We start from the raw sequence: 25,379 nt of genomic DNA on the forward strand, positions 1-25,379 counted from the left end.
TTCTACATTGCTTATAGTCACAGAATTCCTCTCCAGTAAGGTAATTTTGATGATGATGATGACTCTAGATTTGTGCAAGGCCTCACCATTTTAACACATTCATAAGTTCTCTCCAGTATGAATCCTTTCATGAAGATGAAAATTATACAAATGTGGAATAGTTTCGCCTTGTTAAAAGCACTCATAGGCTTTTTGTCCATTAGGATTTCTTTCATGAGTTTGAAATTGATTATGAAGTGCAAAAGTTTATTCACATTGATTGCAGTCAGACGGCTTCTTTCCAGTATGTGTTCTTTTATTTATTAGGAGAAGTTATGTTCAAAGGCTTTGCCACATAGTTATATTCATATGGTTTCCCTGCACAATGTTTTGTTGTCTTAGGAGATGAATATTACATGCAAAGGCTTTATCACACTAATTACCCTCACCAGGCTTCTCTCCACTGTGTGTCTTTTCTTTTTTGTGGATACCACACTGCTGTTCAAAGGCTTTATCATGTTGGGTATATTCATAAGGTTTCTTTATAATATGTGTTCTTTTATGGCTTATGAGATGACTTTTTTGTGGAAAGGCTTTACTGCACTGGTTACATTCATAAGGTTTCTCTCCAGTGTGTGTTCTTTTATGTCTTAAGAGAGTACTGTTTTCTGCAAAGGCTTTACCACACTGGTTACATTCATAAGGTTTCTCTCCAGTGTGTGATCTTTTATGTCTTAAGAGAGTACTGTTTTCTGCAAAGGCTTTACCACACTGGTTACATTCATAAGGTTTCTCTCCAGTATGTGTTCTTTTATGCCTTATGAGATGACTTTTTTGTGGAAAGGCTTTACTGCACTGGTTACATTCATAAGGTTTCTCTCCAGTGTGTGTTCTTTTATGGATTAAGAGATGTCTGTTTTGTGCAAAGGCTTTACCACACTGGTTACATTCAAAAGGTTTCTCTCCAGTATGTGTTCTTTTATGGTTTAAGAGAGTACTGTTTTTTGCAAAGGCTTTACCACACTGGTTACATTCATAAGGTTTCTCTCCAGTGTGTGTTCTTTTATGGCTTAAGAGAGTACTGTTTTCTGCAAAGGCTTTACCACACTGGTTACATTCATAAGGTTTCTCTCCAGTGTGTGTTCTTTTATGGCTTAAGAGAGTACTGTTTTCTGCAAAGGCTTTACCACACTGGTTACATTCATAAGGTTTCTCTCCAGTGTGTGTTCTTTTATGTCTTAAGAGAGTACTGTTTTCTGCAAAGGCTTTACCACACTGGTTACATTCATAAGGTTTCTCTCCAGTATGTGTTCTTTTATGGCTTATGAGATGACTTTTTTGTGGAAAGGCTTTACCACACTGGTTACATTCATAAGGTTTCTCTCCAGTGTGTGTTCTTTTATGGCTTAAGAGAGTACTGTTTTCTGCAAAGGCTTTACCACAGTGGTTACATTCATAAGGTTTCTCTCCAGTGTGTGTTCTTTTATGGCTTAAGAGAGTACTGTTTTCTGCAAAGGCTTTACCACACTGGTTACATTCATAAGGTTTCTCTCCAGTATGTGTTCTTCTATGGCTTATGAGATGACTCTTTTGTGCAAACACTTTACCACATTGATTACATTTGAAAGGCTTCTCTCCAGTGTGTGCTCTTTTATGCCTTATGAGATCACTGGTATAGGAGAAGACTTTACCACATACAGTGCATTTAGAAGGTTTCTCTCCAGTACGACTGCTTGCATGCCTGCACAGATAATTACCACATGTGAAAGATTTACCACAATCAGTGCTTTACCCTAATAAATATATTTATCTATATTAATTAATTTCATAATTTGATCTAATGGTAAAGGAGAATCAAATTTTAAAGTTTTATCATGTTATTTACATTAATGGTTTTTCCCTTCATTATGGGTATTTTTGAAGATCTCTGTGATGGTAAGAGCATTTGTTACGTGGTTCACTTTTATAGCTTCATTTTTCTATAAGAGTTTTATATATATATATATATATATATATATATATACATACATATATATATTATTGTAAGTATACAGACCTTTACCACAGCAATCCCATTTGCATTGTTTTTATTGTATGAATGACACTTCTTTTGCAAAGTGAGCCACGAGAAGCAGAAGTTCCAAATTCTTAGTATTCATAGGTATTTTCAGCAGTATTAGTTGCTGATGAATTCTCAGTGAAGTTGCAAAACCAATTAATAGTAACCATTTATCGCATTCAGAAAATCTACTCAAAGTGGGGACTACTACAAAGTTAATTGTTCTTGGAGAAAGACAGGTACACTGCTTCTTTCAATATTCCTCTGCTCATGTGCCTTACAAACATTGTGACATATGACATACCTATTTAAATTACAAGAATAATAAAGGATTCCCTCACTGAATTAACACAGTTTGTTTTTTGTTCATTATAGACATGTCATATAGGGATTAAGGTTTCTTCACAACAATATTCTTGACTCTCATAAGCTGCTCCTTTCACTAAACTTTACAATATGACTGCATGAATATGAGTAACAGTGGTTGTTATTAGAAAGTTTTGGACACATACTGATCACCTATTCAATATGTATACCTCTTACAATATCTGAGTAGATAAAATGAGACTAAACAGATTGGCAGTTCAACTCAGTAGCTGTAATGTCTATATGATTTAAATGGTATTTTCTGTTACAACATTATTTTATTTTCTTCTATCTTAAGGAATGCCTTGCAAACACAAATCAGATACCTGACATTGAGGTAAATGGAATTGTGAGATTATACTCAAAGCAGTGCTGTTTTCACACTGTTGCTTTTCTTTAAAACCTCCAGGACACAGCCAGGTGTGCTGCTACGAGCCTTTAATCCATGGATTCATGGAGGCAGAAACAGGCAGATATGTGTGATTTCGAGGTCAGGCTGGTCTAACAAGCAAGTCTAAGAAAGTCACAGATACCCAGAAAAAATTCTATCTCAAAAACAGAAAATAAAAAGCAGCCAATAAACAAAAAAACAAACAAACAAACAAAAAAACACCAAACTTCCAGGACACATTAAAATTTAAGATTTATATCTGTATCAACATGCACATAAAGTTACTTTTTATTACTTGTAGAACTTTGAAAATGTTCTTCAATATTATGGTCATCCCAATTGTAGCCTAAAATATAGTACCAGAAAATATATATTATTGGAAATATCATGTTATTATTAAGGCAAAACTTAAATCACTATCTTCTGTGACTCTTAGAACCATGCCTGTTTTATTTACCTCATTCCTCCTCATTCTCAATTGGAATAACAGAAGAGGATCAATAACAAAGTAAGAGTTGTCTTTTTATTTTTAAAGTGAAAGAAAAATTGCAGTCTTACCTATAGCAGTGAGGTTTTCACAGGTCTCTAGCATCACAACTTTGTAGAGTTGCTTCTGGGAAGGTTCCAGCAAGGCCCACTCTTCTTGGCTGAATTTCACATGGACATCATTAAAGGTCACTGAATTCTAAAATATACCATACATTTGTAAAAAAGAAAGACTGGCAACAATATAAATTTATATTTCATTGGCAATATAATCATATAATTCTAATGCTTCTTCCATTTATGTTCTGACACAGAAGTGCTAATGTTAGACAGTTGGGTGCTGTGCATCAGGTAAAGGATGGGAGAAGAAAAAGCCTAAAGGTTAGATTGTAAAGGAAAAAAAAGGCTTGCTTTGAAAACCTGTGTTAAAGGTTTTGTATTGGTTTGTAAGACATGAATATGAAGTAGCCATTAGTTGGGTTCTTGAGTGATCTATGAATCATCTTCAGTTACTTGGGTGAGTAGGTCAGGACACTTTCATGAGACAGGTGGAAGGAAAAAACACAGGCATGATATTTTATCTAGCAACAAATGATATGTGGCTATCACGTGACAGTGAACAGATGGGTGGTGTCAGTCAAAAGACAACATGGCACTGGATATCATGTTTTGACCAGGGATCAGAGATGTGGCATACCAGTATATGAAAATGGGGGCTCATATATTTGTGGAAGGGAAATTGTACTACAGTGAACAGATGGATAAAAATAATGTGAGTGGCAAGCAACAATAATCATAGCTGATAACATCATATTTCTGAGTTCACAGACAAAAGAAAAGGCATAGAACACATGATTATTCTTTGATCATTGTTTTGTTTATTCTCCTTTCTAAATCATGTATAGTCTACAGTTTAAAAATAAAGATTAAAACTTTTCTATTAAAACATAAGTGTTAATGTTATCACTAAGTCATTTTAGAAGAAAACTGAATAATGAAGTTTAACTATGTCATATCTGAACTCTTTTGAATAGGATATAGCTTTTGAATAGTCATGGTAATTAATGTGGACAAAGACAGAGAGAAGAGAGAGAAATAGAAAAAGAGAGACAGAGACACACAGAGAAATTAAGGGATGAGCAGTACTAAGTACACATCAGAGAAATTTATGAACAGTTACTAACTACAAAAATTATGGACAAGCTGGGTGTATTCTATTATGCCTTAATTCCATCACTCAGGAGGCAGATGCAGGTGTATCTTATTGAATTGGATGCCAGCATGATCTATGCAAAAAGTTCCAGGACAGCTAGACCTATATAGTAAGACAGAGCCTCCCCTAAAAGTCAATCAAACAAACATAAAAGATTGAAAGAACTCAGAGGTCTTAACTGAAGCTTGTACAAGAAATTATACATCCACTCCAGTTGTGCATTCCTTTTCCAGAAATCTGCACTGCCCCAGCTTAAACTTTAACTCTAATAACATCTTACTAAAAGGGAATGCATGTTTAAACAGCTAAAAATAGAAAAATGAAAATATTAGCAATGTCAATGCTGATCATAAATAAGCAACATAAGGTAGAAGAGATGGCTCAGCAGTGAGGAGCTCTTGCTACTCTTCCAAATAAGTGGGCTCAATTGTCATTGTTTACCTGGAACCCACTACTATCAGTTCGTGAGTTCTGAACACATCTTCAGACTATAGTGAAGATCAGGCACACAAGAGATGCATATTCATGCATACAATCAAAATACTCATATTCAGTAAAAATTAAAAACAGATCCCAGCTGGAAGGGCTGAACTCACACTGTGTCTGATCAGCAGGGTAGCAGAGACTGCACAGTGACCAATAGTTGGAACTGTAAGCCTCCAAACACCACTGACTGTATTTACCAGGTGAGATGAGAAAAGCAATTGGGTTCAACCTCAGAGCACTCAGCTAATCCCTTGAAAATTTCTTGGGATGTTTTAGCAGGAATAAGGTTTTCAAGCAAATAGACCCAAGAAGCAAGCAGGAGTAACCATTCTAATATCTAATAAAATAGACTTTCACCAAAAATTAATTGAAAGAGATGAGAAAGGGGTAATCCAAGATGGCGGTGCTGGGATGACACTGTCTGAGGAGCAGGGCAGCAATATTGGTACAGTGACTAAGAGGCTGAACTCTGGACCCTAAAACAAAAGCAATTGTGTTTCTCAGGTGAGAGGAAACTCCACGGAGTGGGAATAAGTTGGGTCTACTCTCAGGTCACCCAGCAAGAACCCAGAAGAAACCCCAGGTCACACAGTCACTGGGTCACTTGACCAGAAGCACACTCTTGCATGTCCTGATCACCTTCCCAGGCTGAACTGTGTACCCCAGGACACAAGAGACTGGGAGTCCCAGTCTTGAGAAAACCCCAGAGAAGGAAGCAAGTAGGGCTGACCTCAGGTCAACCAGTCTATCCCTGGAAAAGGTCCTGCAGACCTGCAGGCACAAAGCAGCCAGCCCTGAGTGGGGCTCCAACCGCCAACCCCACAACTAACTCTCCATCACAGATAGAACTGTGTGCCCCAGGGCACTAGAGGCTGGGTTTTCCTGTTGGGAGAAAACCCCACAGGGAGGGAAACAGCAGGTCCCAGCTTAGAGTACTCAGCTGACCCCCCACTACCACTAACACCACACATACGGGAATGTTCTCAGAAAAAGTTCTCAGGTTCCTGTCCAGTCACCAGCTTGGAGCCACCACTCCCAAGCAAGTGCCTACTCACTCCACACGCCCCCTCCCCAACAGTACAGACTGCGTCTTTCTGTTGAGAAAAAACCCAAAGGTGGCGGAAATATCTGGCCCTACCTCAGGACACCTAGCTCTAGAAAAGTTTCTGGCTATCCACAGGCTCCAGACTCTAGCCTCCTGCTGCAAACATGAGAGTAGTGCTCACATGCCACTGATTACCACTTGGGTACTGGGGCAGAGAGCCCCAAACTCAGACCTCCAGAAGCCTGGGTTCCTAAGATCAACCCCCAAATATTGCTCCAATGGACAACGAGTTTTTTCTAACTAAACTGACCAAACCACATGGCACCCAGGTTACAGCTGCAGCTCACTAAATTTATAGCAAGATACCAAGCTGCAGGGCAGCTGTCTCCTGGACTTCTCTGGGTTAGAGGAGAGCCCCGTTTACTAACAAAGGCCACAATTACCACTAAGGTCTGTACGCCTAAGATGAGCTGTGGCAATTCCTGCAAAACACCTGCTATTCAGTGACCATACCCCAAAACCTGAGGAGGCCTCCATCGGTAAAAATCATCTTCCTACCAGGGGGATTCTTCCCACCACAGGATTCCAGGAAGCACCAGAATCTAACACCCAACACCCAAGATAGCCAAATGGGTAGAGGCAAGTGTAAAATCTCAACCAACAAACGAGAGAGCAATATGGCATCTCCAGAACTCAGTTTAGACAGGGGCAAGTAGCCCTGGATACACCAACGTAAATGAAATTCAAAAAGATGACTTTGCATCTATGCTTAAGAAGAGGATAATAGAGGAAACAAACAAACTGCATAAAGAACTAGATAAAGTCAGACAGATCATGGACATCTGCAAAGAAATGGAAGAAGATAAAGACAAACAGATTGTGGCCATCTGTAAAGAAATACAGGAAGTTACAGCCAAACAATTTGTGGCCTTTACAGAAGAAATACTAAAATCACTGAAAGAAATTAAAGAAACAGGATTGTTCAAAGAAACAGCTGAAGGAACTGAAGAAAAATATAGTCAGGTGAAGGAAATCAACAAAACAGCTCAAGAACTGAAAATATAACTGGAAAAATGACTGAAAACACAAATGGAGAATATGCTGGAGAGAACGAACTTAGGGAAGAAAACAGGAACTACAGAGGTAAGCATAACCAATAGACTATAAGAGATGGAAAAGAAATCTCAGGTGTGAAAGACACAATGGAAGAAATCAATATATCCATCAAATAAAATGTTAAATCTAAAAAATTCCTGACACAGACCATCCAAGAAATCCAAGAAATATGAAAAGACCAAACCTAAGAATAATAGGAATAGAGGAAAAAGAAGATTCCCTCCTCCAAGGCCCTGAAAATATTTTCAGCAAAATCATAGAAGAAAAATTCCCCAACTTACAGGAGAGGTCTATAAGAACACAAGAGGCCTACAGAACACACCCAATAAAATAGACCAGAAAAGAAAATCCTCCCACCACATAATAATCAAAACAGGAAGTATACAGAACAAGAAAAATACTAAAAGCTGCATGGGAAAAATGGCAAGTATCATATAATGGCAAACCCATCAGAATCACACCTGACTTCTCAACAGAAACTATGAGAGTCAAAAGGGCCTGGATAGATATCATGCAGACCCTAAGAGAACATAGATGTCAGCCCAGGCTACTATACCTTCCTAGACTCTCAGTCCTCATAGATGGAGAAAACAAGATTTTCAGTGACAAAAACAAATTTCAACAATACCTACACACAAATCCAGCATTATAGAAGATACTAGATGGAAAAATACAACCCAAGAAAACTAACTACTTTCAAGAAAAAACAGGAAATAATTAATCTCACTACAGCAAAACAAAACACAAACTTACTACACAGCCAACATCAAAATCAAAGGATCTAACAGCCACTGGTCATTAATCTCTCTCAACATCAATGGACTCAATTCTCAAATAAAAAGATGCAGACTAACAGAATGGATGTGTAAACAAGACCCAACAATCTGCTGCATACAAGAAACACACCTAAGTCACAAAGATAGATATTACCTGAGGGTAAAGTTCTGGAAGACATTTTACCAACCAAATGGGACCAAGAATCAAGCAAGACTAACCATTCTAATATCTGATAAAATAGATATTCAACCAAAATTAATAAAAAGAGATGGGGAAGGACAGCTCATACTCATCAAGGGAAAATTCCACCAGGAAGACATCACAATCCTAAACAACCATGCTCCAAATACAAAGGCACCATGCTTATAAAAGAAACATTAATAAAACTTAAACCACACATAGATCACCATACATTAATAGTGGGAGACTTCAACATCCAATTTTCAACAAGAACAGGTCAACACAACAGAGAAACAAAGAAAAAATATCTCTAACAGAGGTCATGAATCAAATGGACCTAACAGACATCTACAGAACCTTACACCCAAAGACAAAAGAATGTACCTATTTAGCACCTCATGGAACCTTGTCCAAAATAGACCATATGGTTGATTACAAAGCAAGCCTCAACATATACAAGAAGATTGAAATAATCCCTTTTTTCCTATCTGATCACCAGGAATAAAGCTGGACCTCAACAACAACAGAAATAGCAAAAAGCCAACACACACATGGAAAGTGAACAACTTACTAGTAAATGACAGCTGGGTCAGGGAAGAAATAAAGAAAGAAATTAAAGTCTTCCTAGAATTCAATGCAAATGAATACACAACATACCCAAACTTATGGGACACGGTGAAAACGGTGCTAAGAGGAAAGTTCATAGCACTAAGTGCCGTCAAAAAGAAATTTAAAACATCTCATTCAAGAAACTTCATGGCTCACCTAAAAGCCCTAAGAAAAAAAAGAAGCAGACACACCAAAAAGGAGTAGATGTCTGGAAATAATCAAACTCAGGGCTGAAATCAATCAATTAGAAACAAATCAATTAAAAGAATCAATGAAACCAAGAGTTGATTCTTTGAGAAAATCAAGAAGATAGACAAATCCTTAGCCAAACCAACTAAAAGGCAGAGAAATACTATCCAAATTAACAAAATCAGAAATGAAAAGGGGGAGAAAACAAGAGACACTGAGGAAATCCAAACAATTAGGACTTATTTCAAAAGTCTATTTGCCACAAAATTTGAAACTCTAAATAAAATGGACAATTTTCTTAATCAATTCCACTTACCAAAGCTGAATCAAGACCAGGTAAATCAATTAAATAGTTCTATATCTCCTAAGGAAATAGAAGCATTCATCAAAAGTCTCAGATCCACAAAAAGCCCAGGGCCAGGTGGTTTCAGTACAGAATTTTACCAGACCTTCAAAGAAGAGGTAACTCCAGTTCTCTTCAATCTATTCCACAAAATAGAAACAGAAGGAACACTACCAAACTTATTCATTGAAGCCACAGTCACCTTGGTACCTACAATTCACAAAGACCCAACAAAGAAAGAGTACTTCAGGCCAATTTCCCTTATGAACATTGATGCAAAAATACTCAACAAAATACTTTGCAAACCCAATACAAGAACACATCAACGATACCATCCACTATGACCAAGTAGGCTTCATCCCAGGTATGTAGGGGTGGTTCAATATATGGAAATCTATCAATGTTATCCACAAAACTGAAAGAAAAAAAAACACATGATAATCTCCTTAGGTTCTGAATATGCATTTGACAAAATCCAACATCCATTCATGTTTAAAGTATTGGAGATATCAGGGATACAAGGCACATAGCTAAATATAAGAAAAGCAATATACAGCAAGCCTATAGCCAACATCAAACTAAATGGAGAGAAACTTAAATCAATCCCACTGAAATCAGGGACAAGGCAAGGCTGCCTACTCTCTCCATATCTCTTCAACATAGTCCTCTAAGTTCTTGCTAGAGCAATAAAACAATTAAAAAAGATCAAGGGAATACAAATGGGAAAGGAAGAAGTCAAAGTATCACTATTTGTAGATGATAAAGTGGCTGGATACAAAATCAACTCAAAAAATAAGTAGCCCTCCTATATACAAAAGACAAAAGAGATGAGAAAGAAATTAGGTAAACAACACCCTTCACAATAGTCAAAAAGGACATAAAGTACCTTGGTGTGACCCTAACCAAGCAAGTCAAAGACTTGTATGAAAAAATTTCAACTCTATGAAAAAAGAAATAGAAAAAGATATCAGAAGATCGAAAGATCTCCCATGCTCATGACTTGGCAGGATTAACATAGTAAAAATGATCCTCTTACCAAAAGCAATCTACAGATTTAATGCAATTCCCAACACATTACCAACACAATTCTTTGCATACCTTGAAAGAAAAATTCTCAACTTCATGTAGAATAGCAAGAAACCCAGAATTGCTAAAATAATTCTCCATAATAAAAGGTCTTCTGGAGGTATCTCCATCACTGATCTTACTCTTTACTATAGAGCAACAGTAATAAAAACTGCATGGTACTGGCATAGAAACCAATTAGTGGATCAACGGAATCAGATAGAAGTCCCAGAAATATACCCACACAGTATGGACACCTGATTTTTGACAAAGATGCCAAAACCATACAACGGAAAAAAAAATAGCATCTTCAACAAAAGGTGCTTGTCTAAATGGATGTCTACATGTAGAAAATACAAATAGATCCATATTTATTACTCTGAACAAAACCAAAGTTCAGGTGGATCAAAGACCTCAGTATAAAACCAGACATACTAACCCTGTTAGAAGAAAAAGTGAGGAAGAGCCTTGAACTCATTGGAACAGGAGACAACTTCCTGAACAGAAATTCAACAATACAGGCTCCAAGAGCAACAATCAATAAATGGGACCTCATGAAACTGAAAAACTTCTATAAGTCAAAGGAAACTGTTGTCAAAACAAAATGACTGCCTGCAGATTGGGAAAGGATCTTCACCAACCCTATATCTGACAGAAGGTTAATATCCAGTATTTATAAAGATTTCAAGAAGTTAAACACCAACAAATCAAGTAACCCAAATTAAAAAATGGGGTACAGTGCTAAACAGATAATTCTCAGTAGAGGAATATAGAATGGCAGAGAAACACTTAAAGAAATGTTCAACATTCTTAGTCATCAGGGAAATGCAAATCAAAACCACCCTGAGATTTCACCTTACACCCATCAAAATGACTAAGAAGAATAACTTAAGTGACAACTCATGCTGGATAGGATTTGGAGAAAGAGGAACCCTCCTTCATTGCTGGTGGGAATGTAAACTTATACAATCACTGTACAAATCAACCTGGCACTTTCTCAGACAGTTAGGAATAGCGCTTCCTCAAGATCCAGCTGTACCACTCCTAGGCATATATCCAAAAGGCGCTCAAGTATACAACAAGGACATCTGCTCAACTATGTTTGTAGTAGCTTTATTTGTAATAGCCAGAAGCTGGAAACCGCACAGCTGCCCCTCAGTTGAAGAATGGATACAGAAATTGTGGTATAGCTATACAATGGAATATTACCCAGCAATGAAAAACAAGGAAAAAATAAAATTTGCAGGTAAATGGTGGAAAGTGGAAAAGATCATCCTGAGTGAGGTATCCCAGAAGCAGAAAGACTCACAGGGTGTATACTCACTCATAAAAGTGGATATTGGATATAACATATAGGACAAAAATACTAAAATCTGTACACTTAAGAAAGTTAATCAGGAAGGAATATGCTGCCTAAGATGCTCAAACCCCATGCAGAAAGGCAAAGAGGATGGACATCAGATGAGGTAGAGAACAGGGACAGGACAGGAGCCTACCACAGAGGGCCTTTGAAAGGCACTACCCTGCAGGGTATCGAGGCAGATTCTGAGACTCATAGCCAAACTTTGGGCAAAGTGCAGGGAATCCTATGGAAGAAGTGGGAGATAGTAAGACCTGGAGAGGACAGGAGCTCCACAAGGACAGATACAGTTCCAAAAGTTCTGGACACAGTGGTCTTTTTGAAACTGGTGCTCCAGCCAAGGACCACTCATGGAGATGGCCTGAAATCCCTGCACAGAGGTAGACTACAGCAGTTCAGTATCCAAGTGGGCTTCATAGTAATGGGGACAGGGATTGTCTCTGACAGGAACTTATTGGCATGCTCTTTGATCACCTTCCCCCGAGAGGGGAGCAGCCTTGCCATGCCACAGAAGAAGACAATGCAGCCACTCCTGATAAGAACTGATAGATTAGGATTAGAGTGAAAAGGAGGAGGACCTCCCTTATCAGGGGACTGAGAGAAGCACAGGGGTGGGGAAGATGGAGGGAAGGATTGGGAGGGGAGGAAGGAAGGAGGTACAGTGGGAATACAAAATAAATAAATTGTTATAAATAAAAATTAAAAAGAAAACAATAAAATTTTGAAAGATATTTTAAGAACTATGCTGTTACACATATTTTCAAACTTTGCAAATATTGACAGATATCAGTTATTGCTCATAAATAATAAATAAATAAGAAATGAGGAAGGATACTTCATACTAATCAAAGGAAAATTCCACCAAGATGGCATCTGTATTCTGAGCAACAATGCCCCAAATACAAGGACACCACATTTATAAAAGAAACATTAATAAACCTTAAAGAACATATCAATTACCATACATTAATAGTGGGAGATGTCAACATGTCACTACCATCAAGGGACAGTGCAATGGAAAAGAACTTAAACTGAGAGATAATGACACTAATGGATGTCATGAATCAAATGGACCTAACAGATATCTAGAGAATTTTTAAACCCAAAAAGAAAATATATCTTCTTTTAGCACCTCACGGACCCTTCTCCAAAACTGACCATACAGTAGGTCAAAAACCAGGCCTCAAAAGATACAAGACTGAAATAATATCTTGTATCTTATCAGACCATGATGGACTAAAGATGAACCTCAACAATAACAGAAATAATAAAAAGCCTACACACACGTGGGAACTGAACAACTCCCTACTTAATGAAATCTAGGTCAGGAAAGAAATAAAGAAAGAACTTCCTACAGTTCAATGAAAATGAATGCACATCATACCTAAACTCGTGGGTTGCAATGAAAGCAGTCCTAAGAGGACTTTTAATAGCACGAAAGGCCTTCATAAGCTATTGGAGACATCCCATACAAGCAACTTAATGGCACACCTGAAAGCCCTAGAAAAAAAAGAAGCAAACACACCCAACAGGAGTAGACCACTAGGAATAACCAAACTCAGGGCTGAAATCAATAAATTAGAAACAAAGAGAATAATTCAAAGAATCAACGAAACCAAGAGCTAGTTCTTTGAGAAAATAAAATATATAGACAAACTCTTAGCCAAACTAAATAAATGGCAGAAAGACACTATCCAAATCAACAAAGTCTGAAAGGAATAGAGAGAGATAACAGACACTGAGAAAATCCAAAGAACTATTAGCTCTTATGTCAAAAGCCTATATGCCACAAAATTTGAAAAATCTAAATGAAATATAAAATTCTTTTGTTAGATTCCACTTACCAAAGTTGAATCAAAATCAGGTAAAGATATTAAATAGTCTTATACTGCCTAAAAAAATAGAAGCAGCCGTCAAAATCCTTCCAACCAAAAAAAAAAAAAAAGCCAAGTGCGAGATGATTTCAGAGCAGAATTCTACAAGACCTTCAATGAAGAGTGAAAACTGATATTCTTCAAATTATTCCACAAAATAGAAATGGACACAACATGACCAAACTCCTTTTGTAAGACAACAGTCACCTTGATAAATCCTCAAAGACCCCAGAATAGAAAGAGATCTTCAGACTAATCTCTTTTATGAACAATGATGCAAAAATACTCAATAAAATAATCGCAAACCAAATCCAAGAACATACCAAAAATATCATCCAACATGACCAAGTAGGCTTCATCCCAGGCATGCCGGAATGGTTCAATATATGGAATCTTAATCCATCATATAAACAAATTAAAAAAAGTACAGGATCATTTTCTTATAAGCCAAAAAAGCATTTGATAATATCCAAGAGTTATTCTTGTTTAAAGTCTTGGAGAGACTGGGGACAAAGGCACAGATCTAAAAATAATAAAGACAATGTACAGCAATCCTATAGCTAACATCAAACTAAATGGAAAAAAGTTAAATCAATTCCACTGAACTCGCGGACAAGACAAGGCCACACACTCTCTCCAAATCTCTTCAATACACTACTCAATGTCCTATCTAGGACAATAAGACAACTAAAGGAGATCAAGGGGATACAATTTGATAAGGAATAAGTCAAAGTATTGTTCTTCACAGATGATATGACAGGTAACAAAAGTGACCCCAAAAATTCTACTGTAGGGAACTCCTACAGTTGAAAGTGGTTGGATATAAAGTTAACTCAAAAAAATTAGTTGCACACCTGTATGCAAAAGACAAATCGACTGAGAAAGAATTAGGAAAACAACACCCTTCACAATAGGCAGGAAAAAAAAACTGACGTATCTTGGTGTTATCCTCAACAAGCCAGTGAAAAACCTATATGAAACAAAACAAAACAAAACAAAACAACAACTTCAAGACTCTAAAGAAAGAAATTGAAAAAGATACCAGAAGATAGAAATATCATGCTCATGGAGCAGTAGGATCAACATAGTAAAAATTGCCATCTTACCAAAAAACAATCTACAGATTCAATGATATTCCCATCAAAATATCAACACAATTCCCCCTGGACCTTGAAAAAACAATTCTCAGCTTTATATGGAAAAATAAAAATTCCAGAATAGCTAAAATAATCCTGTACAATAGCAGATCTTAAGGAGGTATCCCCACCCCTGCTCTCAAGCTCTACTATAAATCAATAGTAATAAAAACTGCATGGTACTGGAATAAAAACAGACTGGTGGATAAATGGAATTAAAGTGAAGGCCCATAAAAAAACCCACACACCTATGGACATTTGATTTTTGTCAAAGAATCCAAAACCATGCAATGGAAAAAGGACAGCATCTTCAAGAAATTGTGCTGCTCTAACTGGAGGTCCACATGTGGAAAAATAAAAATAGATCCGTATTTATCACCCTGCAGTAAACTAAAGTTCAAGTTGATCAAAGACTTCCAACATAAAACCAAATACGCTAAATCTGTTAGAAGAAAAAGTGGGAAAGAGCCTTGATCTCATTGGCATAGAAGATAACTCCCTAAACAGAATACCAAGAGCACTGGCTCTAAAATCAACAATTAATAAATAGGATCTCATGATACGAAAAGATTCTATCAAGCAAAGAACTTTGTGAATAGAACAAAATAACATCCTACAGCCTGAGAAAGACCTTCACCAACCCTACAAACAGAGAGCTCTATAAAGAGCTCTATAAATAAAAAACAAAATTATAAAGAGCTCTATAAATTAAACTCCAACAAACCAAATAATGCACTCTCAAACTGGGGTACAGAACTAAACAGAATTCTCCACAGAGGAATATCAAATAGTGGAAAACACTTAAATAAATTCTCAATATCCATAGTCATCATGGAAATGCAAATCAAAACTACTCTGACATTCCATTTTAAACTCATCATGGCTAAGACCAAACCTGAAGTGACAGCACGTGCTAGTTAGAATGTGAAGAAAGAGAAACACTCCTCCAATTGCTGGTGGGAGTGCAAACTTATACAACCACTTTAGGAATCAATCTGATGCTTTCTCAGACAATTGGAAATAGTGTTACTTCAAGACCCAGCTATACAATTCCTGGGCATATAACAAAAAGATCCTCCACCATTTAACAAAGATATTTGCTCAACTATGTTCATAGCATCTATATTCATAATAGCCAGAATTCGAAACAACCTACATGTCTCTCAACTGAACAATGGTTACAGAAATTGTGGTACATTTACACAATGCAAAGCTACTCAGGTATTTAAAAATAGGAAACCATGAAATTTTCAGGCAAGTGGATAGAACTACAAATGATCATCCTAAGTGAGGTAACCCAGAAGCAGAACGACATGCATGGTATATACTCATTTGTAAGTGGATAATAGCCATAATACAGGAAAAACATACTACAATCCACTGGCCTAAAGGAGCTACATAAAAAGAGGACCCTATGTAGAATGGTCAATTCTTATTCAAAAGGGCAAATAGAATTGACATCAGAAGTGACTGAGGAGAGGGAACAGGATGAGAGCCTAACACACATGCCCTCTGAAAGACTCTACCCAGCAGGGGATCAAAGCAGATGCTAAGACTCACAGCCAAACTTTGAGCAGAGCACAGGGGGTCATAGGAAAGTCTTGGGGGATAGAAAGACCCATAGCTGACAGGACCTCCATAAGAAGACCAACAAGGACAACAAATCTGGGGCCATTGGGACTTGCAGAGACTGATGGACCCACCAAAGACCATTCATGAAGAGGAACCAGACCTCTGCTCAGATGTAGCTGATAGGCAGCTCAGTCTCCATGTTCGATCCATAGTAAGGGGAGAAGGTGCTGGCTTTGACATGGACTCTGTTGTCTGCTATTTGATCATTTCCCCTTGGTGGAGGGGGCATTGCTACGCCACAGAGGAAGAGGATGCAGGCAGTCCTAGTGAGACTTGATAGGCTGGGTTCAGATGGTAGGAGAGGAGGGCTCCCTGTATCTGAGATATAGGAAATGGAATAAAGGGGAAAGAAGAATGGAGGGTGAGACTAGGAAAAGACAAGGGAGAGGATTACAATTGGGATGTTAGATGAATAAATTATTTTTTAATTTTATTTATTTATTTATTTATTACAATGTGTTCACTTTGTATCCTTGCCATAGCCCCCTTCCTCATCTCCACCCAGTCCCATCCACCTTCCTTCTTCTGCCCCTATGCCCTTTCTCTAGTCTCCTAATTGAGGAGGAATTCCTTCCCTTCTAGCTTATCAGGTCTCATCAAGGATGGCTGCATCATCTTCCTCTGTGGCATTGCAAGACTGGAACACTCAGGAGGAGGTAATCAAAGACTCGAGTTCATGTCAGAGAATAAATTAAAAAAAACAAATTTAAATTAAAAATAAATTAAATGTGAATAAAACAAATAAAATTTAAAAAAAACAAATACAACAGGTAAGGAGAGTGTCACAAACCCACAATTCAATGACTCAGAAAGGTCAGATAGTGTCATGATTAAATGCCTTCCTAAGAAATTAAATATACTCCCTGTCAAATTTCAAATGCAAGATGTTGATGAATATCAACACAATAGCCTATGCTTACATATACAAAACAAAACAAAATAAATACCTAAAACCATGTATTCCATGCTCAGCAGCCAATGATGGTGATGTTGATGCCAGGCATGTTGGCCTACATTTAAGCCCAACACTCGACTGGAGTTAGAGCTGGAAGTTCAAAACCAGCCTGTCTACATACAAACTTTCAGGAAACATCCAGGAACTCTGGGACATTAGGACAACACACAACATGCTGATAATCAGATTAGAAGAAGGATGAGATCAAAGGTCCAGAAGACATTATCAACAAAATCATACAAGAAAAATTTCTTAACCTAAAGAAGAAGATGTCTATCAAGGCACAAGAAGCATACAAAATACCAAAGACACTGAACCAGAAAAGAAAGTCCTCTTACCAGAGAATAATCAAAACTCTAAATATACAGAACGAAGAAAGAATATGAAAAGCTGCAACTGAAAATAAACAAACAAACAAAAAAACAAACTAACCAACCAATCAGACAAACCAAAACAAACAAAAACCAACCAAAAAACAAAAAAGGCAGATCTATTGGAATTAATCCTGTATTCTCAGTAAAAATGCTAGAAGTTGAAGGGCTTAGACAGAGTGCTTCTGACTCTAAAAAACTGCAGAAGCCAACACAAATTACTAACTATGCCCAGAAACTTTCAGTCACCAAATGGGGAAAATAAGATGTTCCATAAAGAGGTCAATTTTAAATAATATGTATCTATAAATACAGCCCCACTCAAGGTGCTAAAACCACCACCACCACCACCAAAATAACAATTACTGTTCAATGATATCTCTTAATAACATCAACCCAAATTCACCAATAAAAAGACACAGACAAACAAAATTGATGATAAAATAGAATCCACCCTTCTTCTAAATACAACACAGCTTCACATCAAGATAGACATTATCTCAAGGTAAAGGTTTGGAAAAGATATTCCAAATAAATGGACTAGAGTATCAAGCTTGTATAGCAATTTTATTATCTAACAAAACAGACTTTAAAAACAACTAAAAGAAGATGGCAAAAAACATGACATATTAAAGTAAAAGAAACACTTCTGCATCTTGCATCACATCCTGACCCTTATAAACCGATAGGGAAAGACTTCAATATATCACTCTCACCAATGGACAGGTCCTCCTGACCAAACTAAACAGAGAAATGTTCCAGCTAACTAACATCAAAAAACTAAATATACCCAAATGATGTTTACAGAACATCCACCCAAGCACAAAAGATTATTCCCTCTTCTCAGCAACTCATATACTATTCTACAAAATTGATGATATACTTGAACAGTAGAAATATCAAAATATATAAGAAACTTGCAATAATTCCATGAAATTAATACATAACACATCAAAACTCATAATACACAATAGAAATGTTGACCATTAGACAGTTCATAGCACTAAGTACATTTAGAAAAAAAATCAGCAAGATCTCTTACTAGCAACTTAACAGCACACCTAAATACTGTACAACAAAAAGAAGTAAACATAACTAAAAGGAGTAGACAATGAGAAACTGTTGAACTGTGTCTTCACGGGTAAAACTAAATGTCTCCACAGGAAAGGAATGGTGGATCCTATCAAAATTGATAATGATTAGATTTGAATAGTAGAGATCCCCTGCATAAGCAGAGGTAACTGTTCATCAGACAGCTTGGTCATTGAGTCCACACAAACTTATAAAGACTAGTGTTTTCTTCTTAAATAAAAATGGATACTTTTGTTGTTTCATATTAAAAACAGTTAAGAGGTTTAAATGTTTTAAGTAAATTCAAAGTTATAAATTTGTTTGAGATGGAATAATTTGGAGTGAATATAAAATTTTTGAGCAGTGTGGTGATAGACAGTGCCTTTAATCCCAGCAGAGACAAGCAGTTCACTATTAATTAGTTGTTTTCTGAATTCAGGAGTTACAATGACAGGGTGTTGGTGGTTCATAGCCTTAATCCCAGCATTTGGGAGGCACGGGCCTTTTCATAGCACCTGGGAGGCAGAGGCAGGCACATAGGATTTACAGTGATTTTATTTAAAAGCTGCTTGTAAAAGGCAGGCTGAAAATCAAAGTGAATATACTTTATTATCTAGAAATAAATACACTTTAAGGTATATTTGTAAACTTTCAAAGATTTTTTAACTTTAATTGAGATATTATACTTTTTCTATTTCCAAAAAACCATTTTGCCCTATAAAAAAATAACATGCCTAAAAGGTAGGACCCTTTCCCCTGAATTAGGGATGGGGCAGGGTTTTGATTTAATCTTTTCAGGAGAATAAAATCTTCCAACTAACGAATATGGAGACAACTGGACACATGAAACTTGTGAAGAAAATGACAGATCACCAAAAGCAAATGTCAAAAGAGAAAGAGTAAACTAGCCAACTGGTATCACTCACCTTCATGTTGTCTCTTCTGCCTTCTACAGACATAAGTGCAAATTGTCTTTATGTGATTGCTAAAGAACAATCCAAAATCTCTATCTCATATCAGAAAAGCCACCTGGTAAGAAACAGAGGAAAACAGAAAAATAAGGGATGATTCTATGTCATGAATCTCATAATCTTCTGGCATGATGTGACTTCTGTACTTACCACAAACTTCAATAATCAAGAATGTGTACAGTGTTTGTGAAAGAATGAGTGGGTGAGAGAAAAAGCCAAAAACATAAGCCTAAAATATAGTCAAGTTTACATGAAAAGACATAAGGAAACTCTAGCATGAAAAATGTGTACTGGACCAGAGATACCTTTGATTTTCTAATTAATACAAATTAAATAAACAAAGATTTCACAACTGCTACTAGACAAACACAAAGTGACACCTAAACTGTTATATTTCTGACCCTCCAGCTACTACTAACCTCCTTTCCAGAGAGTCCTTTTGCTCTGGAAGTCTCTTAGAAAATGGAGGTGATCATAAGCTGGACTATGGCTTGTAGTCCCTCATGTCCCCTTGTGGGTTCAGGCACAGCCAACACTCACACATAAAAAAATGTTGGAAAATAATTTAGTTTCTGTTTCCTGCTGCATGAATTATGTCACAAGATGTGGAATCTGCCCTATCCACTTATTTAAAACCAGGCACCCCTGACAAAATTCTGCATCTCAGAAATTCCTTTTGTACTCTGGAATTGAATTTCCCTAAACCATGCCATTGTGACTGGTGGAAGTTGAAAGGATAAAAAAAAAAAAAAACATAAAAAACCCATAAAAAAGTATTGCTGAAAGATGACCACCACCCCCCTTTTCTTCCAGTTTCAAAACAATTTGTAAAATTTTTTACACAAAGCTCTATGTGGAATACAACCTTCATCATTTCTAGAAATGAGACCTTCAGTTTTCCAATCTGTCCACTGCAAAACCAATGCCTGTGGTGCACACTAGATAGTGATATTATAAGCACCTCAACTTTCTACTGCCCAGGCTGCAAAGTCCTCACTTCTCTGGACATTCAACACTCAGAAAAGGAAGGGTCGAAGGCCAAGGGTCTCTGCCGAGATCATCACATGGAGAGCAACAGAACCACAGCCTGAACCACAGTCTGAACCACAGTCCATCTCGGTCAAAGCAGATCAGGCTGTGATACCTCAGCAGCCTGCTCTTCATGGCCTTAGGACAATGGCCCCACACTCAGCATAACATGGCCTCTGGTCTCAGTCACAGCTCTTTAGAGCTACATCAGAGGAAAATCCCAGAACAAAACCATAAACTACCTCTCACTGTTGCTCCTGACTGCTAGGCCTGCCCAGAGTCCCTCATTAGCTTGAACAATGGAGCTGAGTCTCAGGACAGTAGTAGCTCCTCTACCAGTGGATCAATGATCAAATAATGCAGATAGCAGAGGCATTCTAGCTTTGCCCCAACCCCTATGGGCACACAGAACCTTAGTGTTGTTATAAAAGAATGAAAATCCCAATTATTCAATTTTAAAACCTGATAGCGCAGAGAGGCAGAGAAAGCATTCATCTGACCTTCCTACTTACCTCACCTCCAGAAGTAAAAAGCCCCAAAAGCTCATCAGTTCAGATGACAGCTAAGGGGGGATAGGCCAAAGGAACCCAACGCCAAAGGCTTTCTAGCTCAAAGCTCAAAAAGTCCAAAAGCTACCAAGCTAAAACTCCTTCCACTTTTACATTCTGTCTTAAATACATTTCAGCTGAAAGTTCGACTTACTCTTTAATCCTTGTCAGCTGGTTTATTGCTTTGCCTCTTGACCTAGGGTTAACATTATTTCATCCTGTGCACCGAGAGCTTTTGAATTAAAGGTATGTTCCGGGAATGACAGAATCATACCATAATCACCTGTTTAGAATAAACAGACAGTCCGTGGAATTAAGGTTTGTGTTAGGGTTCAACCATACAAAACAAAGCACAGGTTTTTACAGTTCACAATCTAAGGGATCACACTGGGATCAAATATCTTGCAACACCCTCATCTTGGAAATGTTTTAAAATTCAATCTTCCACTCTCCCAGGGCACCTGTTCATTTTCCAAGATACAGGTAATTTATGTTACACACTCAGTGTCCAGTGCATTCATCTCTACCTCATAGCTGGGAAGTCCTTCATCCAAACTTCAGTCAAAGTCAAACAGTAACTGAAGAGCTTAAGATAGCCTGAATATAACTCCATTTTGAAATACAGATCTTGACTGGGAACTGAATTCAGGCACCAGGAAATATCACAGAATGTACACCTGGTAGAAAACAAAGTTAACTCTCCTAGCAACAGCCTCCAGGAAATATAACAGTAAATGCTTCATAGAAAATAGAGACAAACTCCCTGGCAATAATCAGTGGGAATCGGTTGAGAATCGGGTGGGAAAATTCTCCCCAATGTTTCAGATATGGTTTAGAAAAATAGCCATTGTGATTATATGCCTTAGCCATTGTGATTATGTGCCTCAGAAAAGGTCACCCTTCCCTGCTAAACTTCACCCAATTCTGTAACACCAAGGCTTGTGCCCCCCTGCTTGCTGCCATGGAAACTCCCAGCTCATAGACTTTCCCTTTAAAAATTCTGTTCACTCAGAACTCGGGGTCCCACTTCTCTATTGCTGTGCCAGTGAGACTTGGGTCCCCAGTTCGATTGCTCTCATAATAAAGCTCTCTTGCAGTTGCATCGAGTCATCTCCTGGTGGTCTCTGAGGGTCCCGTGAACCTGGCATAACATTTGGGGGCTCGCCCATCCGAGATGCCTCAAGACCTCTAGGACTCCTGGCCAGAAGAGCTTAATCCCATCTGCTTTAAATGTTTGTTTGCCTTTATTCTTTGTTTCTTTTCCTGAAAAGCCTCGAGGTGCTTACAAGAGCAGCCAGTTTAGGTATGACAGATGTGTTGGGGCCTAGGCTGTGAGGGCTTCAAAAGACATTTTGTTGCCCTGGAATTTCTGCCTCCTCGGGACCCCTGGAATAGGGGGACTGGAGTGAGGATCTGTTTCTGCCTCTGGAGTGAGGATCAGTTTCCTGGAAATTCTGTGGCAGAGAAGTCCAGGTTTTGTCTGTTTTCACCTCCTCGGAACTCCTGGGATAGGGGAACTGGAGTGAGGATAGGTTTTCTGGAACTTCTGTGGCAAAGAAGTCCAGGTTTTCAGTGTTACTTGGTTTCTGTGTGTGATTAATTGTTTTTTTTTTTTTTTTTTTTTTTTCCCTCTTGATGTTGTGCCCGGAGTTACTGTTTAATTTTTGTGATTAATTGTTTGTGGTTTTGTGTCTACTTGAGAGTGCTTGATTTTACTTTTGTTTAAAACTGCAGCTGTTTTCATTTCTATGATTTCAGTTTTGTCCCATGATGTTAGCCTGGGTATAGGCTGTAAGTTGTTGCCTTTGGTTTCGTTTTTGTCTGAGACAGCCGGTTCTTTTTGTGCATGAGTGATTTACTATTTGTTGAAATTGTTCTCCTTACTTCTTCTATTCTCTTGAATTCTCTTGACGAATAGACTGACTGACAATATGGGACAGACTACTTCCAAACCCCTTGACTTGATTCTGACTCATTTTGGAGAGGTTAAAGCTAGAGCTCATGGTCTTTCAGTTGATGTGAGAAAAGGAAAAATGATGACTTTTTGCAGCTCAGAATGGCCCACCTTCAATGTGGGCTGGCCACCAGAAGGAACCTTCCACCTTCCCACCATCTTAGCAGTGGAAGATAAAGTTTTTCAGAAAGCATGCAGGCACCCAGATCAGGTGCCATATATTGTAGTTTGGAAGAACCTGGTGACTCATCCACCTCCGTGGATTAAGCCCTTTTTGATTCCCCCTAACAATTCTCCTTCCATAGAATCTCCTGAACCAGAGGCCACTGCCCTGGCTCCATAGACCCCCCCAATCTGTTTTACAGCATGGGACTCCCATGGAAATATTTTTTCCACCACCTCCTCCTCCCACTCCTCAACCAACTCCTGCTCCTTTATCCAGGTTGGAACCATCGTCTGGCCCAGCGCCAAGAACCCAAAGCCTCCATGCAGCTTCTCCCTCTGGGGAACCAGAGGCAGATTCTACAGTCCTTCCCTTACAGGCCAGGGGGCCCTCCAGATGCTGATGGCAATCAGTCTCATTACTGGCCTTTTGCCACATCACAGGTTTAACTGGAGAACTCAGAAAGCCAAGTTCTCTGCTGTGGACCAGGCCTAGCTTGCACGTGAGGGGGGAGAAAGAGGGAAGGGGACAGAGGTGGGGGAGGTTCTGGGTCACAGTGACCTGAGGCCTTGCTTTCTCTTTAACTGAGGCTCTTTTCTTGGAGTCTATTAGACTGTTAATTAAAGCTGGCCCTCTTGCTCCCTCGGAACTCTCTGCCCAAGATAAAAAGATACCACAACTAAAAATCTTGGAGGAATAGAAAATCTATACCTGTCAAGTCCTGGGTCAGTAGGCAGTAGGGGAGAAGAGGACCAGACAGAGTCACTGGGCTGGGAGGGAGACCCCGCCCATTGAGGGCAGAGCCATCTCCGGGCTGGTCTTACAGAGTCTATAAGAAAACAGGCTGAGTGAGCCTGTGAGCAGGGCCCTAAGGGGGACCTTCTTAGTGATGGTGAGGAGGCCCAGCCTACTGTGGGTGGAGCTATGGTGGTTGATGGGTAGTTCCTGCCCACCATGGGCGGTGCCATGCCTGGGCTGGTGGTCCTGTGTGTTATAAGCCCCCCGCATCTTCTTGATTAATGATTGATAGGGAGGTCCCGTCCACTGTGGGCGGAGCCATGAGGGCTGTTGGGGAGGATCTGCCATCTCGGGGCTTGTGGTCCAGGGTCTGTAAGAAAGCAGGCTGAGCATGCCAGTGAGCAGCGACCTCCATAGACATCTTCTTAATTAGTGATGGATGGGGGCCCGCCCACTGTGAGCGGAGTCACATCAAAATCAGAGCCCAGTGGGGAAGGCAGGCAGATGGCTTTCAGGTGGAACCGGAATGGTTTCTTGAAACTTTCGATTGTACATGTGGGAGGCCAGACAGGGGAGCCGAGCTTGGAACAAGTGAGCTTGCTTATGTTCGAACTCTTGTATGCTTGTGCTTGTATGTGTTTGCACCAGGTTGACCAAGAGCACCCTTCTTTATTTTCTTTCCGTCTTACCAAACTTCCCCTCTTAGAGGGGCTGGAGGGAAGGCTCAGAGGTTAAGAGAGCCAGCTGCTCTCCCAAAGGTCCTGAGTTATAGAGTCCTGCCACTCACACAGCGGCTCAAGACCTTCTGTAGTGAGATCTGGTGCCCTCTGCTGGCATGCAGCATATGTGCAGAGAGAGCGCTCAGATTTGCTGTTGAAGAAACAGAGTAAGGCCAAAAATGGTACTAAGTAACAGATCCTATTTGGTTGGGAAAAAATATTCTTTTGTGGGGAGATAGATAGATAGATAGATAGATAGATAGATAGATAGATAGATAGATAGATAGATAACCATGTGAGGATATATAGACATATTTCTGTGTATACTTTACATACATGAAATATGTGTTTATATGGGATATCCAGAGTGAACTATTGCGCTTACGTGAAAAAAAAAAATCAGGACACAGGAATTGTTTAGGGAGGAAAATGGAATTTGTAGCTGTGAATAGTAAAAACGGGCTGTTAGACTTTTGGTCTGTATCCTGCAGTGTTAGGACTTTACAATGAGCATTATTTTAACGTATTGAATATTGTAGGTGCTATTTTGATTT

General features: G+C 38.6%; 1 protein-coding gene across 1 annotated transcript in view; it reads right to left on the reverse strand.

Annotated features, from left to right (window-relative positions):
• Window positions 1-519: 519 nt before the first annotated feature.
• The window catches only part of LOC132650690 (zinc finger protein 91-like), a gene marked incomplete at both ends in the record, with an annotated part of 682,672 nt that continues 657,812 nt past the window's right edge, over window positions 520-25,379 (reverse strand). Inside the window, 1 exon segment of the mRNA XM_060376030.1 lies at window positions 520-1,766. Coding sequence (XP_060232013.1) covers window positions 520-1,766 — 1,247 coding nt within the window.

This window comes from Meriones unguiculatus (genome assembly GCF_030254825.1).
Source record: "Meriones unguiculatus strain TT.TT164.6M chromosome 13 unlocalized genomic scaffold, Bangor_MerUng_6.1 Chr13_unordered_Scaffold_28, whole genome shotgun sequence".
In the NCBI taxonomy this organism is placed as follows: Eukaryota; Metazoa; Chordata; class Mammalia; order Rodentia; family Muridae; genus Meriones; species Meriones unguiculatus.